At 39.2% G+C, this 24412-nt stretch overlaps 1 protein-coding gene across 1 annotated transcript in view; it reads right to left on the minus strand.

The window, feature by feature from the left end:
- Window positions 1-24412, minus strand: part of ADAMTSL1 (ADAMTS like 1) — a 1100541-nt gene that overhangs the window by 355429 nt on the left and 720700 nt on the right. The window contains exon 5 of the mRNA XM_052645042.1: window positions 15438-15674. Within this exon, the coding sequence (XP_052501002.1) occupies window positions 15438-15674 (237 nt within the window). The remainder of the gene's footprint in view (window positions 1-15437; window positions 15675-24412) is intronic.

Consider the following 24412-nt stretch of genomic DNA (forward strand, 5'->3'; position numbering starts at 1 on the left):
ACAATCTCCAGACCCGTTTTCTAATATACACTGGGGAAAGGAACTACATCACACTGGAATCCTGATTAATATTTATGGCCTTTGGAAAGTTAGCATTTTGTGAGTTTAATCCTGGGAAGGATCTAATGACTTCAGCACTGAGAGCTCATCCAGAGAATCTGGTTGATATATGAAGGAAACCAACAGTTATCCTGATGGAGAAGGTTCTGGGTAGATCTGAGCCATCTTCTAAGCCATGGTAAATAAAGATGGCATGAGGCCTCAGATTTTAAATTACTTCTAGCCTAGCATCATAAAACAAGTGAGACTCACATAAATGGACTCTGTTTGACAGACTGAAGGAAATGAGAACAAGGCTCAAATAAATTAAAAAGTGAAAAAGGCATTTAGGATGAATAATTTGCATGATTTAGAGATGACTCAGTCATTAAGGGACAGCAATAGTCAAAAGAGAGATTTATTGATTCGTTGATCATTCCATGCAACAGTCTTACATTGATTAACTCGAAATAAAGATGAAGTAAGTAGGGTAGAGTCTCTGTCAGTTAGGCGGTCTCAATCTTATGGGCTAGTTGGTTATGAAAACTCATATAAGACAAAGGAAATAAGATGAAAAACAGGTGCAGGAGAGGGGAGGGAGTATCAGCTCCCCTGTGGAATCTCACTGTGGGACTGTCGGTGTTGGTAAAGAGGGGACCTGAGACTGCCAAGCCTTCCTACCTGCCCAGAACTGAATAACAGTGCTCCTTCCAAATGCTCCTTCTTTCAGCAACTAACAAAAACAAAACCTGCTCTCACTGCATTTTGGACTTAGCTGCACTCTTAGTGTTTAGCATAATGCCCAGCTAATGCTCAATCAATATTTTTGAATGAATGAATCAACAGTACTTAATCTCCAGAAGAACTGTACAAAAAAGATCTTCACGACCAAGACAATCACGATGGTATGATCACTCACCTAGAGCCAGACATCCTGGAACGTAAAGTCAAGTGGGCCTTAGGAAGCATCAGTACGAACAAAGCTAGTGGAGGCAATGGAATTTCAGTTGAGCTATTTCAAATCCTGAAAGATGATGCTGTGAAAGTGCTGCACTCAAGATGCCAGCCAATTTTGAAAACACAGCAGTGGCCACAGGACTGGAAAAGGTCAGTTTTCATTCCAATCCCTAAGAAAGGCAATGCCAAAGAGTGCTCAAATTACCACACAATTGCACTCATCTCACACGCTAGTAAAGTCATACTCAAAATTCTCCAAGCCAGGCTTCAGCAATACGTGAACCATGAGCATCTAGATGTTCAAGCTGGTTTTAGAAAAGGCAGAGGAACCCGATATCAAATTGCCAACATCCACTGGATCATGGAAAAAGCAAGAGAGTTCCAGAAAAACATCTACTTCTGCTTTACTATGTCAAAGCCTTTGACTGTGTGGATCATAATAAACTGTGGAAAATTCTGAAAGAGATGGGAATACCTGACCACCTAACTTGCCTCTTGAGAAACCTGTATGCAGGTTAGTAAGCAACAGTTCGAACTGGACATGGAACAACAGACTGGTTCCAAATAGGAAAAGGAATATGACAAGACTGTGTATTGTCACCCTGCTTTTTTAACTTATAAGAAGAGTACATCATGAGAAACACTGGGCTGGAAGAAGCACAAGCTGGAATCAAGATTGCCAGGAGAAATATCAATAATCTCAGATATGCAGATGATACCACCCTTACGGCAGAAAGTGAAGAGGAACTAAAAAGCCTCTTGATAAAAGTGAAAGAGGAGAGTGAAAAAGCTGGCTTAAAGCTCAACATTCAGAAAATGAAGATCATGGCATCTGGTCTCATCACTTCATGGCAAATAGATGGCGAAACAGTGGAAACAGAGTTAGACTTCACTTTGGGGGGCTCCAAAATCACAGCAGATGGTGACTGCAGCCATGAAATTAAAAGACACTTACTCCTTGGAAGGAAAGTTATGACCAACCTAGATGGCACATTCAAAAGCAGAGACATTACTTTGCTAACAAAGGTCCGTTTCGTCAAGGCTATGGGTTTTCCAGTGGTCATGTATGGATGTGAGATTTGGACTGTGAAGAAAGCTGAGCGCCGAAGAATTGATGCTTTTGAACTGTGGTGTTGGAGAAGACTCTTGAGAGTCCCTTGGACTGCAAGGAGATCCAACCAGTCCATTCTGAAGGAGATCAGTCCTGGGTGTTCTTTGGAAGGACTGATGCTGAAGCTGAAACTCCAGTACTTTGGCCACCTCATGCAAAGAGTTTGACTCATTGGAAAAGACTCTGATGCTAGGAGGGATTGGGGGCAGGAGAAGAAGGGGATGACCGAGGATGAGATGGCTGGATGGCATCACTGACTCGATGGACATGAGCTTGAAAGAACTCCGGGAGTTGGTGACAGACAGGGAGGCCTGGCATGCTGCAATTCATGGGTTCACAAAGAGCTGGACATGACTGAGTGACTGAACTGAACTGAACTGAAGCATTACTTCCCTCCTCTTTAAAATGGTAATAACATGACCACTTGTTTATGTGAGGATTAAAGGGGATAATATATGTTAAATGCTTACATAGCACAGTGCCTGGCACATACGTGTTCAATAAAAATTAGCTCATTACTATTACTAACATGGGCACTACTATCTCTAATTTTGATGAGATGTGAGGCTTAATTAGTCTAATAAATTAGCCTGTGATTACACAGAAAGTAAATCTAGAAGTCAGATTTCAAACTTCAATCTGCTTGAGTCCCAAACTAAAGCTCCTCCTCTTGTCTCATACTGCTGCTGATTATCATTATTTGGGTTTGAGCCTAATCATCCACAGACTGGAAGCTTTTTGAAGACAGGGATTATGATACATACTTTCATATTTACCAAGAGCCTAATTCCAGACCACATGGCAGTCCTATCTTAAAAACTGAACTTATCTGGACTTCAAATGTAAAATGGAATGATTCAACTGCAAGATTTCAAGTTCCCTCAGTGAATGCCGTAGTAGAGTTAATACATAATATAGCTAAATGAATAATGCTTTGTTGAAAATTTACTAAAGAAAGTAAAAGTGTTAGTTGCTCAGTTGTGTCCAACTCCTTGCAACTCCGTGGACAGTAGCCCATCAGGCTCCTCTGTCCATGGAATTCTCCAGGAAAGAATACTGGAGTGGGTTCCCATGCCCTTCTCCAGGGGATCTTCCTGACCCAGGGATCGAACCCAGATCTCCTGCATTGCAGGCAGATTCTTTACTGGTTGAGCCACCCTAGAAGCTTAGTAAAGAAAAGACCTTCTCAGATCCAAACTTATTTCCCTAAAAAAATTTTGAAAGATGTTCAGCTTCCAGCCTGATACCACTATCCATTCAGTTCAGTTCAGCTGCTCAGTCATGTCCGACTCTTTGAGACCCCATGGACTGTGGGCATGCCAGGCTTCCCTATCCATCACCATCTCCTGGAGTTTGCTTAAACTCGTGTCAATCGAGTCGGTGATGCCATCCAACCATCTCATCCTCTGTTGTCCCCTTCTCCTCCTGTCTTCAATCTTTACCAGCATCAGGGTCTTTTCCAGTGAGTCAGTTCTTTGCATCAGGTACCCAAAGTATTGGAGTTTCAGCTTCAGCATTAGTCCTTCCAATGAACACTCAGGACTGATCTCCTTTAGGATGGACTGATTGGGTCTCCTTGGAGTCCAAGGGACTCTCAAGAGTCTTCTCCAACACTAGAATTCAAAAGCATCAATTTTTTGACACTCAGCTTTCTTTATAGTCCAACTCTCACATCCATACGTGACTACTGGAATAACCATAGCTTTGACTAGACAGACCTTTGTCAGCAAAGTAATTCAATACTTTCATTTAGCATATATTTATTAACAATATATTCTGTATTGGTTTCCAAAGCAGTTTTACTACCTAGGAAATCTTAGGATTCTAGATAACTTCTTGGAACAATAATAAATGAAGAGACCCACCTAGACTAATGGGTGAGTTTATTAACTCTGTCAAAGAGAAAGATCACTCACTTGCAGCTAACATAGCCTTTAGATTTATAGTGTATAGATTTCTGAGTCTTTGAACATTTAAAAAATATTTCTTTGAGATATAATTCTCATACCCTACAATCCACCCATTTAAAGTATAAAATTCAATGGCTTTAATATGTTCATAAATTGTGAACTAAAATTTGTTTAGAATATTTTCATCACTTTCAAAAGAAACCCTGAACCATCAGCAGTCACTCTCTATTCTACTCGAAGTTCCAGCTTTAGGCAACCACTAATTCACTTTTTGTTACATATTTTATTATTGCATTTATATGGAATGTCTTGCCTATTCTCACATTCCATATATATGGGATAATAGAATATGGAATTTTTTACAACTGGCTTTTCTCACTTAGCATGTTTTGAAGGTTCATTTATGTATGTAGGTCATACATGTTCCTATGAGGTTGAGTTCCACTCACTGCTATGTACCCCAGGGCATAGCCTAATGACCAACAATAATCATTAAATATTTATCGAATGAATAAACAACTTCAAAAAGTGCTATTGTGGTTAGGGATAAATTTTGCCCAAAGAGCCTGGCCTTTGCCCTTGGCTCCTGGGAGGCACTTTCTAAGCTCTTGTCATTTCCTGACCAATAAGACTTCTTTGCTTGTCTGGGGCCTTGGGCCATGCCAGAGAGTCCAGGCTAGCAGTGCAATTTATGATGAGGGCTTTGGGCCACATGGTATCAGCTCAGGCTCTGGAGGGGCTGGAGATGAAAGAGCTCCATGCATGAGGTCAACCAAGTCTATGTGATGGAACCTCAATAAAACCTATGGATACCAAGGCTTGAGGGAGTTCCCTGGTTGTCAATAGCCCATGCGTATTGTCACACAGTGCTACTGGGAGAAGTGCGACTCACAACACTCTTCCAGGAAAGGACAAGTGGAAGATCTGCACTTGAAATCTTCTGGACCCTGCTCTGTGCACCTCTTCCCTTGGCTGATTTTAATCAGTATCTATTGGCTGTAATAAACTGTAACTGAGTACAACATCTTTTAGTGAGTTATATAAATCCTTCTAGTGAATTATCTAACCTGAGAGTAGTCTTGAGGAGCCTCACCTTGAAGTTAGTGTTAGAAGTGAGGGTAATAAGTGGAAACCCAAACTTTGTAGTTACTAACAGTGCTGAAACACTATTAAAGATGATTTGGTAAAATTTAGTATGTTCAGCATTTCTACAAACAAGTGGCCTAAAGAATCATTCATGAGACAAAGTATTATAGGATGAATACATACTCATAACCCTAATCAACAAAGTGACTTAGATGGTAAAAAATCTGTCTGCAATGCAGGAAACTTGGGTTTGAGTCCTGGGTCAAGAAGATTCCCTGGAGAAGGGAATGTCTACCCACTTCAGTATTCTTGCCTGGGGAATTTCATGGAGAGAGGAGGCTGGTGGGCTATAGTCCATGGGGCCACAAAGAGCAGGAGGTGACTAAGCGAAGTCACACCTCCATCAGGGCATACTGATACTCTGCTTCATTATCAGAGTATCTTCTCAGAGGAAAGGGTAACATATAATAGAAATAATAGGATTCAAATGATAGCTTTGCCTCTTTCAAGTTGCATGACCTTCTATGAGCCTCAATTTTCTCATTTATAAAATGGAGATAATAAAGATATTATAAAGAAATAATAAAGATATCTCCTTACATTGGCACAAGAAGCGCATGCAATATGATGCACTCCATGAATTACACAGCATGAAAAGTTGAAAGCTTTCTTTAAGTAATTAGATTCACTCTGCCTTCATCAACTTCACTGAATGTCTTTGGGAAAACAAAATCAATGATTCTATTTTTCCCAGTCCATGCTGAATTTCAAGACAAAACTGAGATGGATATAACTTTCAAAAACTTTTTAATGAAAGCTATGCAAAGAAGGGTTTCCTACCTAAGAAGCTGAATATATCATGATGAAAAACAATTATGATATAGCAAAGAAATTTTTTCTAAGATTACAGATGATATATGAATAACGAACCCAACTGGGGTGGCAGGTAGAAGATATTATGAGAAGAATGAAACCCGATGGAGTATCACTTTCCCTGTCTCTTGCTGCTGCTGCTAAGTTACTTCAACAGTGTCTGAATTTGTGTGACCCCATAGACGGCAGCCCACCAGGCTCCTCTGTCCCTGGGATTCTCCAGGCAAGAACACTGGAGTGGGTTGCCATTTCCTTTTCCAATGCAAGCAGGCGTGCTAAGTCGCTTCAGTCGTGTCCGACTCTGTGCGACCCCATGGACAGCAGCCCACAGGCTCCTCTGCCCATGGTATTCTTCAGGCAAGAATACTGGAGTGGGTTGCCATTTCCTTCTCCTCCCTGTCTCTTACCTGTTCAAATATAGAAGAGACCTCAAGGAACTTCAAAAATCTATACACTGTACACATCAGTTTTTCCTAAAAGTGACAAACCCTCAGGTTAACTTGTTATCTAACTGGCATGTGGTCACAGAAAAGATAACCCTGATGAGTTTTTAAATATACATAAACAGGACCATGATCATACAAACTCGAGGGAAATAGAAGTTTCCATCACAACTAAGAAGACAGAGTAAAGAGGGAGGAAGAAAGGACAGGTTTCACTGAGTGACTGTCATACGGTAGACAGCATGTTGCACATATTATATCATCTCCTTATCTCTGCCCCAAACCAACCCCTTGCCTTTCTCCTATGTTCTACACTAATGAATAGCAGCACCATATGTTGCTTAAACTACAAACTAGAAACTCGAGCATAGTCTTCAACTTTCAATTTTTCTCTCCTATTGTATTTCACCAGTCCAAATGAATCTGTCTCCTGATTTGTTTTAAAATCTCTTCTTTTAATCCAACTAATTTGGAGCGTTCTAATCCACTGCCCTCTGTACAAATAGAGTACTCTTTCTAAAATACACATCCCGCTTTATTTTGCATTTGCCTGAATTATTTCACTGGCACTCTTTGGCTCTTAGTATCATACAATCTCAATCTACTTATAGCTTGTTTAGCTCCTCATGACATAGATCCTGATGTCCAGCCCCTTATTTCTTCAATTCTAGGTGCCAGTTAGGTGTTTCCAGCTACCTCTTCCTCTGAGCATTTCTTGATTCCATGTTTGGTCAAATACCCCTTTGAGTTATCACAGTCTAAATTTATCCCACTGTGGCTCTTACAAATTATTCAAATTATATGTTTGTGTGTGTGTGTGTGTGTGTGTGTGTGTGTGTGTGTGTATAGGCATGCATGTATATGAACATATATATATATATATATATATATACACACACATTTGTACTATGTAAAATAAACAAGGATGTATGCTATTGCAGATTGCATTGTGTCCCCAGGGAAAGATGTGTTGAAATTATAACCCTCAGTGCCTGTGAGTGTGATCTTATTTGGAAATAGTGTCTTGGCAGATGTAATTAAGTTAAAATGAGGTCATACTCAATTAGAATGGGCCCTAATCCAGTATCACTGATGTCCTTATAAGAAGAGAAAACAGAGACATTGGGAGGAAAGTGCTATGTAAAGACAGAGACACACAGACTCAGAGGGGAGATGGCCTTTTGAAGATACAGAGACTGACAGCCACCAGTAGAAGTTAGGAAGAGGCAAAGATAGATTCTACCCAGAGCCTCAGAGGAAGTAGCGTTCTGTACTTCTAGCCTCCAGAATGGTGGGAGAATAAATGTCTTTTTTTTTTTTTTTTTTGAGCTACCCAGTAAAGAAAGCTACCATGTAAAGAAATTTGGGCTTTCTTCTTCTTGAAGGTGACTGATAGAATGCAACTGGAATGCTTCCAGCAGACAAAAAATGAAGTTAAATCTGTATTTTAGAAAGAACACTCCTGTTTTCTCTGTAAACTCCTGTTCACAGTGAAGAGGACACAAGGGTACTTGCACACTTTCCTGTCCACTTGGCTCATCTCCCCTCTGAGTGTCAATTCTTTGAAGGTGGGGACTGTGTTTTTCCCTGTCCATTCATGTATTTCCAGGATCTAGCACACTGCTAGTTCCTAAGTAAATATTTGTTAAATAAACAAACAAACTGAATTTTTCACAAGAGCGCTAGAAGGTACCATTCCTGAGAGATGATATTTAATGCTGTAACCTCAGCACCCACCAGACTGTTAGGAGAACAGATATATAATGATCAGAAATTAATTTCTTAAAAGTCAACTAGTAGGTAATAAATAGTTCATCTTTACTGTGTCACGCAAAGGGGAAAAAAAGAGAAGTGACGCATTAAATCTCTGAAGCAATGCCATGCTTCCATGTGGAATTAGATTACAAAACAGAAGGAAAACCAGCCAAGTCCAGGTTTCTGACATCACCACCTTTAGAATAACTGGTAGACATTTGATACTAGTGACTTAGGTCACAGACAGAGATGGAGAAATAATCATTCCATTCAATTCATTTCAAACTACTCACCGCAGGAATTATTAAAAATGGAAAGCACTTCTTTGTTAGAACTACGGTTTATTTTTATGTCACCATAGTATAGACATCAAAACTCCATGATCCAAGTTATTGCTTATTTCTTTACTGTATTGTTCATTTAACAACAACATTATATAAGGCATTACTTGAAAGGAATTCTCCTTTTCCTTTATGAAATGCCTTGTTTTCTGAAACAGCACTGTGCAGTATTATAAATATGCAGATTCATTACAAAAGAGCTGGCTTATAATCACACTTTGTCTTTTGATATATGTAGATTAGACATCAACCAATGAATTTCATTAATTATGAAAATAAAATGCACTCTTCTGTATTTGACTTCAAAATAACCTCAAAATTATTTTTAACAGCAGCACATGTTCTATCTGTAAATTTATGCTACTCTTTTTTTTATATTTAAAACAGAAACTGGCTTTGTGCTTTATAACAAATATAAATGGGGTAATTTGGATAATGAAAATAAATGAATAACAGCAGCAGTAATAGAGCTGATCCTATTTGTGATGGCTCATTAACTCTGTACAGGACGCAATTCACTGCCCTGGATCAGGAGTTGATAATGGTGCAATGTGGAGCTATTAGCAAAAGACGGTCGCAATAGGAAATTAACAGAAGGTCTGTTCATTCGCTGGGAAGTCAGGATCCCTTTCAGTATTATAACCACATTAAACCATGTGCTCAAAAAGGCCATAAAGAAGAAAAAGTCAAAGACAGAAACGACTTGAGTACTGCTCCTACCGAAAGCTAGTACTGCTCAAGCTCACAGTAAGCACTTTAACGCATTTGATCACATAATCCTCATATGGCTCCTATCAGGCAGTTCCAGATATTAGCCTCATCTTGCAGATAAGAACACTGAGGCTCAAGAACTTGCTCAAAGTCATACATGAATGGGTGGTGGAGCTTAGACTCAAACCTAGGCAGTACAACTTCAGAGCACTTGCTCTTAACAATTCATAGATACCAACTGCCTTCTTGCCTTATCTTCAACTTCATCTAATTCAGAAGGATAATAAGCAAACAGAAATCCCGGTGTTTCTCAGTCCAAGATGCAAGGTGGGGAGAGACACCAACATGACCACTCCTACCACACAAAATGCTCAGATTCTAGGGAGGATGGAAAGGGAAGCCTGTGGTTTGAAAAAAGTTTCACTAAGCCTATTGTTTTCTTGTGTAAATGACTGAACTAAAGCTGGGCAAGATTTCGGCCAGTGGGAGAGGCTGAAGAAATAACACAGAAGGCATAATTTAAAAATGCTGATAAACAGTCATATTCTCTGACCTCTAGCCTGCCATTAAGTAGCTGGTAGATCCTGGGAAAATCGCATAACCCAGTGCAGCAATATTTCTCAGGGCTGGGCTAGATAATCTCAAAGGCAGTGCTTTCCAAATGCTGGGCTGTGAAGCACTGTTAGTAGCAATTTCTGTGCTCTGGATAAAGGATAAAAAATAAGTACAGGGTAGTAAATTTCTCATAAGGCTGACTATATTTAAAGGATCATCTTTCATTCTGAAATCAAGTTCTTATTGCTTTCTTGTTTTTAAAATTTCATTTATGAAATGATGGTGATAGTACATCATAGAAGGTCTCTTTTTCTTGAATGTTCTTAGCAGAATAAGAAGCAAGTTACTTTATCTCATTCTATAAACTTTTTTGAATTGTTACAGGGTTCTGAAGTCCCACACAGGGAACCATTACTTTAATACATTTTGCAAGATGTTGAGGGTATTTCACTTTGTCATAGGACTTGGCAGTTTATTAAGCATTTTCACATGCACTATCTCACTCACTGCTCTACAGTCTGCTAGACAATCTTATTTTCCAGAGTAAAAATAGAATTTAGGAAGGGTAAGCAACTTGATCAACACTACACAGACAGATCATTAAAGAAAATTCAGATTCTAATCTGTGTCTTTTGACTTTAAATCCTGTCTGCTCTTTCATCAGTAAGTGATTCATGAATCTGGCCAAACAAATAGGGTCATAAGGAGAATGTTTTAAAAACATCAAATGGATAAATCTGAATTTCTGGAGGACAGAGCCTAAGAGTTGCATCTTTCAGAGCTCTCCAAGTGATTCTGGAAGGCAGTCAAGTTTGGGGACCAGTTCTCAACATCACACTGCCTCTGTCTACTCAGTTTTACCAGGAGTAATAGGGGCTTAAGAGTCAGATGTGGGTATTTCTGATTGAGTCCTATTACCTACTTGAGCCTCGTCCTTCATCTGTGAAAAGAGAATAATGTCATCTAATATGCAGAGCTGTAAAATACATGAAAAGTGCCTAGATGTGGTAGTTACTAAAAATGGCAGATATTTTATCATTATGATTAATACTTATATTACTACTGCTATTAGAATGAATAGACTGCCTGATATGACACTTGATAGTACTGAGTAAGAATACGGTATCTCTTAGAAAGAGCAATGATTCTAACATTTTCCTGAAGCAAATTCACTACAAATATGGAAAACCCCCTCATTTATGACTTTTGGAACTCCCAGCAGGTCCCAGTTCCCTCCTCTGTGAATAGTAATATCTGTAAATTGCTTTTGTCTCTTGAAGTCTAAGTCGCCATAGTTTTATTTGAGTTAAAGTCTCAAATGGTTTTGAGGGTTTGGATTTTTGTTGAGTATTAGACAGGCATAACTGGAATAACTGGTATTTAAAAGTGACAAATCTCCTGGTTATGCTGCTATTTTCTATCACGGTAAGACGATCTCCAAAGCTAGATATTTGCTTCTGTGGAGTTAATAATTCATATCTGCCTAGCATCAGAAATATTTGAAGCAGCTTACCAAAAAAAAACAAAAGTGATAATAACAGACTTCCCTGTGGTCCAGTGGTTAAGAATCCATCTGCCAATGCAAGGGACATGGGTTTGATCCCCAGTCTGGGAATTAAGAACCCGTATGTCATAGGGCAACTTAACTCATGTGCCACAACTATTGAACCCACGCACTCTAGAAACCAGCGCTCTGCAGCAAGAGAAGCCACATTGCTATGAGACACCTGTGCAATGCAACTAGGGAATAGCCTCCACTTGCTGCAACTAGAGAAAGTCCATGCAACAATGAAGACCCAGTGTGGCCAAAAATAAAAAAGTGATAATGAGACAACAATGAGGTCAGAGATAGAGCTGAGAGTTCCCAATAAATGGGGTAAAAATGGAGGAGAAGGGAATATGGGGCAGAGAAGATGATTTTTTCAGGAAACCAGGGACGTTCTTTATAAAAACTGCATATTTCAGTAAGCATTAAGATTTTTGACAGTGTTTTAAAAATTATGAAAAATTTTTTTCTGAATGTTTCTTACTACAAACCACAAATACTAATCACCAATATACAGCTACAACCTGAATAAAGGAATTTTTCCTAAGTAGAATGGAATTTATGTATCCACTCTTTATAGACAGCAGTGAGGGCTTTTCTTTTGGTGACTAATTTCACCCTTCTCCTTCTTAAAGAGTATATACTGCATTTAAGTATTCCATCTTTATTCCTCTATCATCATTTTTTTTGGTAGATAAACAATTATTTCATCATTTTGACAGTGTTGTGTGTGTGTTAATCGCTCAGTTGTGTCTGACTCTATGTGACCGAACAGACTTCTCTGTCCATGGGAATTCCTGGGCAAAAATACTGGCGTGCATTGCCATTCCCTTCTCCAGGGGTCTTCCCCACCAAGAGATAATGTTACAATTTTTGCACATTTTTAGGATTGTTATCCATTTGGGAAAGCTTCTATCATTCAGTTCAGTTCAGGTCAGTTACTCAGTCGTGTCCGACTCTTTGTGACCCCATGAATCGCAGCACGCCAGGCCTCCCTGTCCATCACCATCTCCCGGAGTTCACTCAGACTTGCGTCCATCGAGTCAGTGATGCCATCCAGCCATCTCGTCCTCTGTCGTCCCCTTCTTCTCCTGCCTCCAATCCTTCCCAGCATCAGAGTCTTTTCCAATAAGTCAACTCTTCGCGTGAGGTGGCCAAAGTACTGGAGTTTCAGCTTTAGCAACATTCCTTCCGAAGAAATCCCAGTGTTGATCTCCTTCAGAATGGACTGGTTGGATCTCCTTGCAGTCCAAGAGACTCTCAGGAGTCTTCTCCAACACCACAGTTCAAAAGCATCAATTCTTCAGTGCTCAGCCTTCTTCACAGTCCAACTCTCACATCCATACATGACTACTGGAAAAACCATAGCCTTGACTAGACGGACCTCAGTCGGCAAATTCCTCTCTTATTGTGGTCTCTTTCTATTTCTTCCCTCCTTTTTATAAAACCCAAGTAGGTTTTAATCATGAAAACACATAGGCTATTATGGTAATGATAACAAGGGTCCAAAATTATATCCCTTATAAATTCATAATAAAAGTGAATAGTTTTTGATTCCCTGAGCATGATTAATTTGATATATTTCTTTTTGTTTATAAAAAACTCTTCCCCTGCTCTTTTCATAGTCAAAATGAAAACTTCTTGGTTTTAGGCATTGTTTCCTTTCTGTTCCTGCTGTCACTGGCCTGGTCCATGCTCATGCTTTTCTTCACCTTGGCTGCTCTAAGAGTCTCTTTCTCAGCTGGTCTCCTTACTTCCAGGGCCCTGTAAGTGGTTCACTTCGAGCATCCTATAACTGTAGCTATACTCAACTTTCTAAAAAGAGCTTGGATTGTTTATTTTCCACCAAAACTCTTTCTTGGCCACCCACTGTTGACCATAATCCTGTCTACCACTCAAGCCACCATGATTTACTCACCAAATACCTCTCTCTCCCCTTACTGCGTAGCTGGGGATATTCTGCTATTTGCTAGTGCCTAGATACAATCTGAACTTTACCATCTCCTTTACCCTACTATTGCCTCTAACAAGACAAGTAAATGAAGAAAATAATAATAACTGATTACAATTTCCACGTATAAGTCACCATTCTTTTCAGATGTTCTGTAATTTACATTTGCCCCCAATCTAACAGGTCACACTTTTAAGAATATAAGTTGGGGAGGCATATTTACTGGTGCTTCATTCGCCAATATACATGAAAGTTGGCAGAATTAATCTAGAAAGCAAGAGGCCCTACTGAATTTCTATGCAACAAAAACAAATGAAACCTGATTTGCCGGCCTATCTTGTTTATTTTGGTTCATTCATCAGTGTAATATAGTACATGCAACTTTGGACTAGATATCAAGGGACCTGAAATTTCTGCCATGACCAACCATAAAACTTGCAGAAAATCACACAAACTTTCTGGTCCCTCATTTTTTCTCATTGACAAAATGGAAAACTGTCTTGTTTTGTTCAAACAGTATACATACAAAAGAGACTATTATTATGATTATTAGTTGCCATTCCCAACAACACAATCCCTTTTCTGTATCTCTTTGGTTCACAATTCTATCATTCCCAAAGCTTTTGCATCTTTCATAATTCCATCTCAACAGAAACTGAGAGTCTTAGAGCAAGAAACTAACACCAAATATCACAAATGATATTCAAATATACCACTTTTTAGGTAGCTGATTAGATCACCTCTTGGGCTTTTCCCAGCTTTAAAGCAGTAAGATTCTATATTCGAATTCATATCTGAAATTCACACAAAACCTTCAGATATGTAAATATCACTCCATTTTGTTATCTAAGAAGTGCTTGGACTTGCCACAATTTCCCTGCCTTATGATTCCAGACCTCATGAAGGCTTAATATGTCTGTGTCCCTCTCACGTACACAGAACCTTGTAGGGCATCTCATATCTCTTGTTGTCATTTGCACTATAGTTACTCCTTTTACATCTGAATAGAGTTCGGTTTTAAAGAAACATGAATTTGAAACAATAAGTTACTGAAACACATTCTAAGTTTATTCTTATACTGCTAATTGTGATATCTGAAATTCTGAAGATATAAAAATTTCTAACAGTGTCTTCATGGGAGAGGCAAAGATTCTCAAAATGTCTACTTTGTGAAATATAACATTATATGGTGAAGCACAGCACAGAGGACACTGTAGCAACTGCTTGTTCCTGAAACTTGGCTTGTCATCCTAATTCAAAGCATAGACTTTGAAATCAAGACAGCAAACATACTAACTCTCCCTCATCTTACTAACTCCCCACTAAAGTTGTTGGCGTTTAGTTGCTAAGTCATGTCTGACTCTTCGTGGCCCCATGGACTGTAGTCTGCCAGGCTTCTCTGTCCATGGAATTCTCCAGGCAAGAATACTGGAGTGGGTTGCCATTTCCTTCTCCAAGGGATCTTCCCAACCCAGAGACTGATTCTGTGTCTCCTGCATTTTTTACTGCTGAGCCTCCAGATAAGTGCCTCCTCCACCTCCTCCACTAAAGTAGACATTGATAAATTTACACCAAAAATCAAACCTCTTTGCTATCTCCATTTAAAAGATTTTTCTGGCTGAAATTTTGACCTGAAAGTTGGCACTGGCATGCCTTTTCCTACAGTGGTCTAAATTTTAAATAAAATTGTAGTCATGATAAAGAAACAACAAATTCTCCTACACTATACTTGGAGATTTTAGAAGAAATCTTACCTAAGAAACTCTGAAGCTACAAGTAAATGAAAGTTGATGCCTCCAAATACAGATACACATACACGTACATGCACACGCGCACACATACACACACCCCATTATTTCAGGAACAACCAAAGTAGAGGTAATTTCAAAATCTAGCACAAAAGTGATACACAATATTGAATAAATTTTATTCTTCTATATTCAAGTGAGACATCAGCAAAGAAAGAAAACCTCTAGCTCATTTTTCCTTAACATAAAATAAAGCTCTTAAAGTTTTAACTGACGTTGAATCTCAATTTTCCGATGGGTCATCATTTGTCAACTCTAGAAAAAGTAACACTTATTCAGAAGTAGGACTACACAAAAGCTACTGACACAAATCCCTCCAGAAAAATAGAATGGAAAGAAGCTGGCACTTACTTGGCACAAACCACTGATGCACATATCCAAAGATTCTGTGTAGCAACGAGTCCCATCTAAGACTTTAGGTGCAAGTTCAACAACCAGGGCTGTTCCTTTGGCTTGACACTTGAGGGAACATGGGTTGTCAGGGTCATTAGACACAGGAAGCCATTCATAAAACTGGCCATGGTATTTGACATCATTATGAGCTGAGCACTGCTGTGCTCGGAAATCACCTGCTTCTGGCGGACAGTCCTGGAGAAGAAAAAGAAGGGTGGGAGAAGCATAGGTTAAAAGAAAAGCCTCAAAAAGAAACCTAGAGCAGCAGAATGCTCCAACTCATAGGAAACAAAGTAAATGTTCTATCACTACAGATGGATCCTCCCATAGCATCTGAAAGGTCATATGATTATTTGGGTCTCAAAATGTAGAAATTTGACAAAGTCATCAGCTTGAAGGATATTTTCAGATAGAAGTAAAATGGGAAAGAAACCAGCTTGAAATAGATCTGATGGATACTAGCCCACCAGGCTCCATTGTCCAGGGGATTTTCCAGGCAAGAATACTGAAGTGGGCTGTCATTTCCTACTCCTGAGGATCTTCCTGACCCAGGGATCAAAGCTGTGTCTTCTGCATTGCAGATAGATACTTTACCAGAGCCAACACCTGATTACTTTGTTATCCTTTTTAAGAGTTCTCTTTAACGAGTTTTTTTTTTCCTCTGAAAATCTACTTACATGTAAATAAGCACTGGGAGAATTGCATTATGCTATTTTACAAAATGAACACTGTCTCTTTTCTCAGATTTCAGTGTTACTGCAAGCATGCTAAGTTGCTTCAGTTGTGTCTGAATCTTTCCTACCGTATGAGCTATAGTCCACTGGGCTCCTCTGTCCATGGGATTCTCCAGGCAAGAACACTGGAGTGGGTTGCCATGCCCTCCTCCAGGGGATGTTCCCAATCCAGGGATTGAACCCACGTCTCTTACATCTCCTGTGTTGGCAAGTGGGTTCTTTACTACTAGTGCTCATTACTACTAAGCAGCAGATAAGGCTCTAACATTTCAGAAGGCATAACTTCTTTCTAGGCAAAACTGGGTGTAGACAACTAAAGACTTATTTCAGATGATATTAAACTAGCTCAAAATACAATATAAATTCTGAAAGGCACTTCATTGTTAGTATCATACACATTTTGAGAGTGAATAAGATATAGAATTAAAGAAAAAGGATAATTTTTATTATATTTTACAGATACATAGGTACTCAATAAGGCTTAAGTGATTATGAATACTGTATGAAAAAAAGTTAATGGTCATTAAACAAGTCAATGTGTGTGTGTCGTACTTTGTTTGTTGTGATAGGTAATTAGTTGGGAGAAATAAAACAAAATCCACAATCTGCAATCCTACACTATAAGTCACAAAACAATAGATTGTATGATATAGCACAAGTTCTCTAAACTTAAATGTTTTAACACCAGCTCCTTTCAGATGCATGTATTCCAAGATAAGAGCACAAACTAATTTAATATTAATTATTCATGAACTTATATTCCAAATACAATATGGCAACTTGCCCAGTTTACAAATCCTACCATTCTCCAACTAGACTTCATTAATTAGCTTCCATCCTGAAACCAGCCCGTGACTAACTATGGCCCCCAAACTCTGCACATCTTCTTCCCTAAATTACCCATTTGAGAAATTACAGATTGTCAAGGTGTTCTTCCCCCTTGTTTAGCAAGTTTAATAAAATCAGCTTTATAAAATTAACATATTTCCCAGGTGGATGATGCATGGGTGGCTTCCATGGTTGAACTGAGAGTGTAGTTAATAATTTTCTTTTCAATTTCTTTTCTTTTCTTTTATTTTTTTTACTTTATTTTACTTAAGTAAAGCATTTTCAGTTGCATAATACCTGTCACTCCAAGAATCACTTAATTACTCAGCAGGATAGAAGAAATGTGGTCCAACCATGGACTAACACCTAAAAAAGATGTCCTTTTCATTATAGGGGACTGGAACGCAATAATAGGAAGTCAAGAAGCACCTGGAGTAACAGGCAAATTTGACCTTGGAGTACAGAATGAAGCAGGGCAAAGGCTAAGAGTTTTGCCAAAAGAACACACTGGAAATAACAAACACCTTCTTCCAACAACACAAAAGAAAATTCTATACATGGACATCACCAGATGGTCAACACCGAAATCAGGTTGATTATATTCTTTGCAGCCAAAGATGGAGAAGCTCTACACAGTCAGCAAAAACAAGACCAGGAGCAGACTGTGACTCAGATCATGAACAACTTTTGCCAAATTCAAACTTAAATTGAAGAAAGTGGGGAAAACCACTAGACCATTTAAGTATGATCTAAATCAAATCCCTTATGATTATACAGTGGAAGTGAGAAATAGATTCAAGGGACTAGATCTGATAGAGTGACTGATGAACTATGGACGGAGGTTCATGACATTGTAGAGGAGACAGGGATCAAGACCATCCCCAAGAAAAACAAATGCAAAGAAGCAAAATGGCTGTCTGAGGAAGCCTTCCAAATAGCTGTGAAAAGAAGAGAAGCAAAAAGCGAAGGAGAGAAGGAAAGATATGCCCATTTGAATGCAGAGTTCCAAAGAATAGCAAGGAGAGATAAGAAAGCCTTCCTTGGTGATCAGTGCAAAGAAATAGAGGAAAACAATAGAATGGGAAAGACTAGAGATCTCTTAAAAAAAAATTAGAGAAACCAAGGGAACATTTCATGTAAAGATGGGCTTGATAAAGGACAGAAATGGTACGGGCCTAACAGAAGCAGAAGACATTAAGAAGAGGTGGCAAGAATACACAGAAGAACTGTACAAAAAAGATCTTCACGACCCAGATAATAATGATGGTGTGATCACTCAGCTAGAGCCAGACATCCTAGAATGTGAAGTCAAGTGGGACTTAGGAAGCATCACTATGAACAAAGCTACTGGAAGTGATGGAATTCCAGGTGAGCTATTTCAAATCCTGGAAGATGATGATGCTGTGAAAGTGCTGCACTCAATATGCCAGCAAATTTGGGAAACTCAGCCGTGGCCACAGGACTGGAAAAGGTCAGTTTTCATTCCAATCCCAAAGAAAGGCAATGCCAAAGAATGCTCAGACTCCTACACAATTGCACTCACCTCACACAATAGCAAAGTAATGTTCAAAAGTCTCCAAGCCAGGCTTCAGCAATACATGAACCATGAACTTCCAGTTGTTCAAGCTGGATTTAGAAAAGGCAGAGGAACCAGAGATCAAATTGCCAATATCTGCTGGATCGTCGAAAAAGCAAGAGAGTTCCAGAAAAACATGTATTTCTGCTTTATTGACTATGCCAAAGCCTTTGACTGTGTGGATCACAATAAACTGTGGAAAATTCTTCAAGAGATGGGAATACCAGACCACCTGACTTGCCTCTTGAGAAACCTATATGCAAGTCAGGAAGCAACAGTTAGAACTGGACATGGAACAACAGATTGATTCCAAATAGGAAAAGCAGTACGTCAAGGCTGTATATTGTCACCCTGCTTATTTAACTTTTATGCAGAGTACATCATGAGAAATGCTGGGCTGGATGAAGCACAAGCTGGAATCAAGATTGCTGGGAGAAATATCAATAACCTCAGATATGCAGATGACACCACCCTTATGGCAGAAAGTGAAGAAGAACTAAAGAGCCTCTTGATGAAAGTGAAAGAGGAGAGTGAAAAAGTTGGCTTAAAACTCAACATTCAGAAAACGAAGATCATTGCATCTGGTCCCATCACTTCATGGGAAATAGATGGGGAAACAGTGGAAACAATGGCAGACTATTTTTTTGGGCTCCAAAATCACTGCAGATGGTGACTGCAGCCATGAAATTAAAAGATGCATACTCCTTGGAAGGAAAGTTATGACCAACCCAGACAACATATTAAGAAGCAGAGACATTATTTAGCCAATAAAGGTCCATCTAGTCAATGCCGTGGTTTTTCCATTAGTCATGTATGGATGTGAGAGTTGGACTATAAAGAAAGCTGAGCACCTAAGAATTGATGCTTTTGAACTGTGGTATAGGAGAAGACTCTTGAAAGTCCCTTGGACTGCGTGGAGATCCAACCAGTCCATCCTAAAGGAGATCAGTCCTGAGTGTTCACTGGAAGGACTGATGTTGAAGCTAAACTCCAATACTTCAGCCACCTGATGTGAAAAGCTGACTTTTGAAAAGACCCTGATGCTCGGAAAGATTGAGAGCAGGAGGAGAAGGGGATGCCAGAGGATTAGATGGTTGGATGGCATCATCGACTCAATGGATATGAGTTTGAGTAAACTCTGGGAGTTGATGATGGACAGGGAGGCCTGGCGTGCTGTGGTCCATGGGGTTGCAAAGAGTCGGACACAACTGAGCAACTGAACTGAACTGAATAGAAGAAATACTGATAAAGTGGAACATCAAGCAAACTGTTTACAGTGGTCCCCAACCTCATTATAATTGCTTTTACTTTCTTTTCTTTTTATTTTTTTATTTTTATTTTTTATTTTATTTTTTTAATTTTAAAATCTTTAATTCTTACATGTGTTCCCAAACATGAACCCCCCTCCCACCTCCCTCCCCATAACATCTCTGTAATAAATGAATGTGAATCAGCCATAAGGGGATTTCAGGTTCAGATTGAATCACCTCTGCATTAAGTTATAAGGGTAATATATAGTTAAGAGACCTCTTAATATGAACCTGAGATAATTTTCTGCATTTATCCAATTTTAAGAAAATAATGTCAATTACATTTTAAAATTGCAGTTACATCACCTTAGTACAGACATAAAACTATAGAGTCTCTTATGAATCCCTCTTGCTCAACAAAATGTCTTGAGTGTTCCCATCTTTACTAAAATAAATGTGAAAGTCAATCAAAGGTGAAATTTTAAAAAGTGAAGTTAAACTATTAAGACTTCTAGGTTTTCTTTTCTGTGACAAAAAGTAGACATATTTAAACATATCACAGAAAATCAACAAGCAGACAGATGTTCGTGTTCTCAATTCACCTATATCTACTAGCTCCAAGAACACCTGCTACAGGTTTTATAAACTTTCACAACTAGAGAAATATCTCCGAGATTAATAATGTTTGTGAACACCTCTACTCACTTTCATCACTATGGTCTTTCCTCCTGCCCCTACTTCTGTGGGGTGGGAAAATATATTTTGCTAAATTGCGAATGCACTTAAAACCTGGAGTTCAGAACTGGAAACTGAACTTGAACCTTTTTAACGTTTGAGTTTATTTGTACTTGGCAAAATGCAACTTCCTGTTTTAAGAAAAAGGACTTAAGAGGATTTATAAAACAGGTTCAGAAAGCTTCTTGGACATCAAATAGCTCTTACAAAATAACATTTTGATGATTTAAGTGTAAATGAATCAGAAACATATGAATCAAATTTCCCTTGAAATACACATGTTTAAAAATTAAGGAAAGAAAGATTTGGCAAAAGCTTCTCTTGTTGAACCCAAAATATCTCAAGCATAGTTCAAGACATTCACTGAACCCCTGAAGCATCTGGAATCACCCAGCTGCAGGAGTGGAAACTCAAGCAAAGTCATCATGGTTTCTTGACCCATAGTATCATAATAATAATTACAACAAAATAACTCTTACTTGTATAGAGATTCATCATGTACATCATTTTTAGTTCTGAATTATAGTTTGATCCATGAAACCACTATAATTTCTGATCCTCCTAAAAGTCAGATTTAGAAACTGATGCCCTAACTGCTTTGACGTCCTATCCTGGGCATTATCTTTGAAATATCACATAGGTAGTAATGATGAAGACAAAATTGCTGAAGTCTAGTAGCTATTTGAACTAAATATATCCCCCACAAAGAACCTGGCAAGAAAACATGGTGTGGGAAGGATGCTCTGGACCAAAGATCCCTAGCTTTCAGCTAGAGATACCATCCAGTAGAATAGAGTGGGAGAGAGCAAAAGAACACATTTTTTGGCCTTTCCAACTAACTATAATGCCTGAATATTGACAACTGTGTCAGGCTACTGAGCTAGAACTTCCTCACCCTGAAAGAAAAATATTTTATTTAACATAGTCGGATGATCCCATGAATTACTGCATTTAGCCACTTAATATATTTTTCATTCCAAGTTTTAAGCACTCAATTCTAACCACGTCAGAGTTTTTTTTTTTCTTTAAAAGCACAAAAATACAAATTGACCTTTAATGTGCTTCCATTATAATTCATAAAGTCCGTGGAGTTCTGCCATATATGAATTCAATTCAAAACATTTTCTGGTTAATCAACTAGCCAGTGGGGAAGATAAGATGGATCCCAGCTGTCCCCTGATGATGACAGGTGGATCAGATTACACTGTGGGACAAGAGGGGGTAAGGCTTCCCAGAGTTGATTCACTGGGTGAAATGTGGACGATTATACAGCAGCAGCTAAGGTGGCAACATCAGCCTTTAAAATGGTTTTGAAAAATATACACACATTACAGATTGAGGGTCAGGAAAAACATGACTTTTTTTTTTCTCTTTTTAAAGATGATATTCACCTTTCTGAGGGATGGCCTTCTTTGCCTCTAACCTTAAATATTTGGTGGTTGGCCTTTTCTGCTAATGTTGCTATTTAATTTAAAGTATTACGAGTGGCACAACATAAATGCCGTATTCTGACTCCATGGTATTATATATAAGTGAAAGAAAGTGTTAGTCGCTCAGTCGAGTCCGACTCTTTGCAGCTCCGTGGAGTGTAGCCGGCCAGGCTCTTCTGCCCATGGGATTTCTCCAGGCAAGGATACTGGAGTGGGTTGCCATTCCCTTCTCCAGGGGATCTTTAGACCCAGGGACTGAACCTGGATCTCCTGCATTGCAGGCAGATTCTTTACCATCAGAGCCACCAGGGAAGCTTGTTATTCATAAAGTCAATATTTATACCTGACAGTATCAAGAAAATCCTGGAAATTATATTGCAGGTGACTACGTGGACTTAATAACTGAAGAAATCAATCCTTCTCACTGCAATCCCCTACCTTGAAACATTCCTCAGAATATTGGATCCTCCCTCCATCTTGCCTTAACCACTTACCCTCCAGAAAAGATACTGTGCAAGAAAACTATCATTGCTTAATAAGGCATCTCCCCAATCCTCTGGACTGCCGTCATAGCTCAGTGGGTAAAGAATCTGCCTGCAATGCAGGAGACCTGGGTTCGATTCCTGGGTTGGGAAGGTCCTCTGGAGAAGGAAATGGCAACCCACTCCAGTGTTCTTGCCTTCGAGAATCCCATGAACAGAGGAGCCTGGCAGGCTACAGTCCATGGGATCGCAAGAGTCGGACACGATTTAGCGACTAAACCACCACCACCACGTTATCCTCTAGAAATTTGGGATTGCTACTCTATGATGAAAATGTATATAGAAATTCATCAGCTACTTGATGACTTTAGAAAAATTTTAGTAGTTCTGAGTTTTACCCTGAAAATATTAGGAAAATTCAATGTACAGGTGGTAAAATGGAAAAAAAATACTGTAAAAGATTCCTCTACATAAAATAGATGGAAGCTCAGAAAAACATACCCCCCAAAGTTCTCACATCTCTTAGCACCCTTAAACAGACATCTTTCTTTAAAAATATATTTGGCTGTATTACTTGGCTTTCTGTCTCTTTTACTTGAAGTTAAGCTAAAACTACTAAACAGTAATTATCCACTGATGCTATCCAATCTAATATGATATTTTGTGCTCAGAAACATAATTAATGTTTCAGTTTATATTTCCAACTCAGACTCCTCTCTCCTGTATATATGAGTTTCCAATGCCAGACTTATATATACAACTGCTTCCTCACCACCTGCATGTCTAAGACATCACAAACTCATCATGTTCAAAGCCAAATCCCCGATTCCCCTCGCCCCCACCCCCAAACCTGTTTCCTCTTCAGCCTTTACTATACCAGCCAATGTCAACTCCATCCTTGTCAGGCCCCATATCTTAAAGCAGTGGTTCTTACATTTGAGTGTACATTAGAATCATTCGGAAGGCTTGATCAAAATACCAGATTAGGGACTTCCCTGGTAGCTCGGTGGTTGGGACTCTTTGCTTCCCACTTCAGGGGAATGCAATCCCTGGTCTGGGAACTAGGATCTCACATGCCACGTGGTGAAGCCAAAAATAAAGAAAGAAAGAAAGAAATAGATGATACTGCTGCTACTGCTACTGCTACGTCGCTTCAGTCATGTCCATCTCTGTGCGACCCCATAGATGGCAGCTCACCAGGCTCCCCTGTCCCTGGGATTCTCCAGGCAAGAACACTGGAGTGGGTTGCCATTTCCTTCTCCAATGCATGAAAGTGAAAAGTGAAAGTGAAGTCGCTCAGTTGTGTCCGACTCTTCATGACCCCATGGACTGCAGCCTACCAGGCTCCTCTGCCCATGGGATTTTCCAGGCAAGAGTACTGGAGCGGGGTGCCATTGCCTTCTCCGAAATAGATGATAAGTAAATTTCAAAAACACAGATTATTAGAGCTCCAACCTCCAGAATTTCTGAGTCAACAGATTTGGAGGGGGTAAAAGAATTTATGTTTTTAACAGGTTCCCCAGTGATGCTGATATTTTGTTGATTTAGTGACCACACTTTGAGAACCACTGCCTTGGAATAATCCTTGACTCCCTCATCTAATCTGTCAGGAAAGGCTGGTTCTATCCACAAAAGTATACAAAAGCTGACCACAATCTCAGCCAAGCCACCATCATGTCTTTCTAGCATTATTAAACAGTCTCCTCACTGATCTTCCTTGTACCACTGTTGCTTTCCAAGAGACTGCTGTCAGAGCAGCCAGAATGATCTTATTAAAGCAGAAAGCAGATTGTGTCATGTCTCTGCTATGATACTGCAATGGCCTTCACTCAGATTAAAAGCCAAAACCCTCATCACAGACAGAGGTAAGGGTCTGGCTGCATCATCTCATATTGTCT

Source organism: Budorcas taxicolor, chromosome 8 (assembly GCF_023091745.1).
Source record: "Budorcas taxicolor isolate Tak-1 chromosome 8, Takin1.1, whole genome shotgun sequence".
Lineage (NCBI taxonomy): Eukaryota > Metazoa > Chordata > Mammalia > Artiodactyla > Bovidae > Budorcas > Budorcas taxicolor.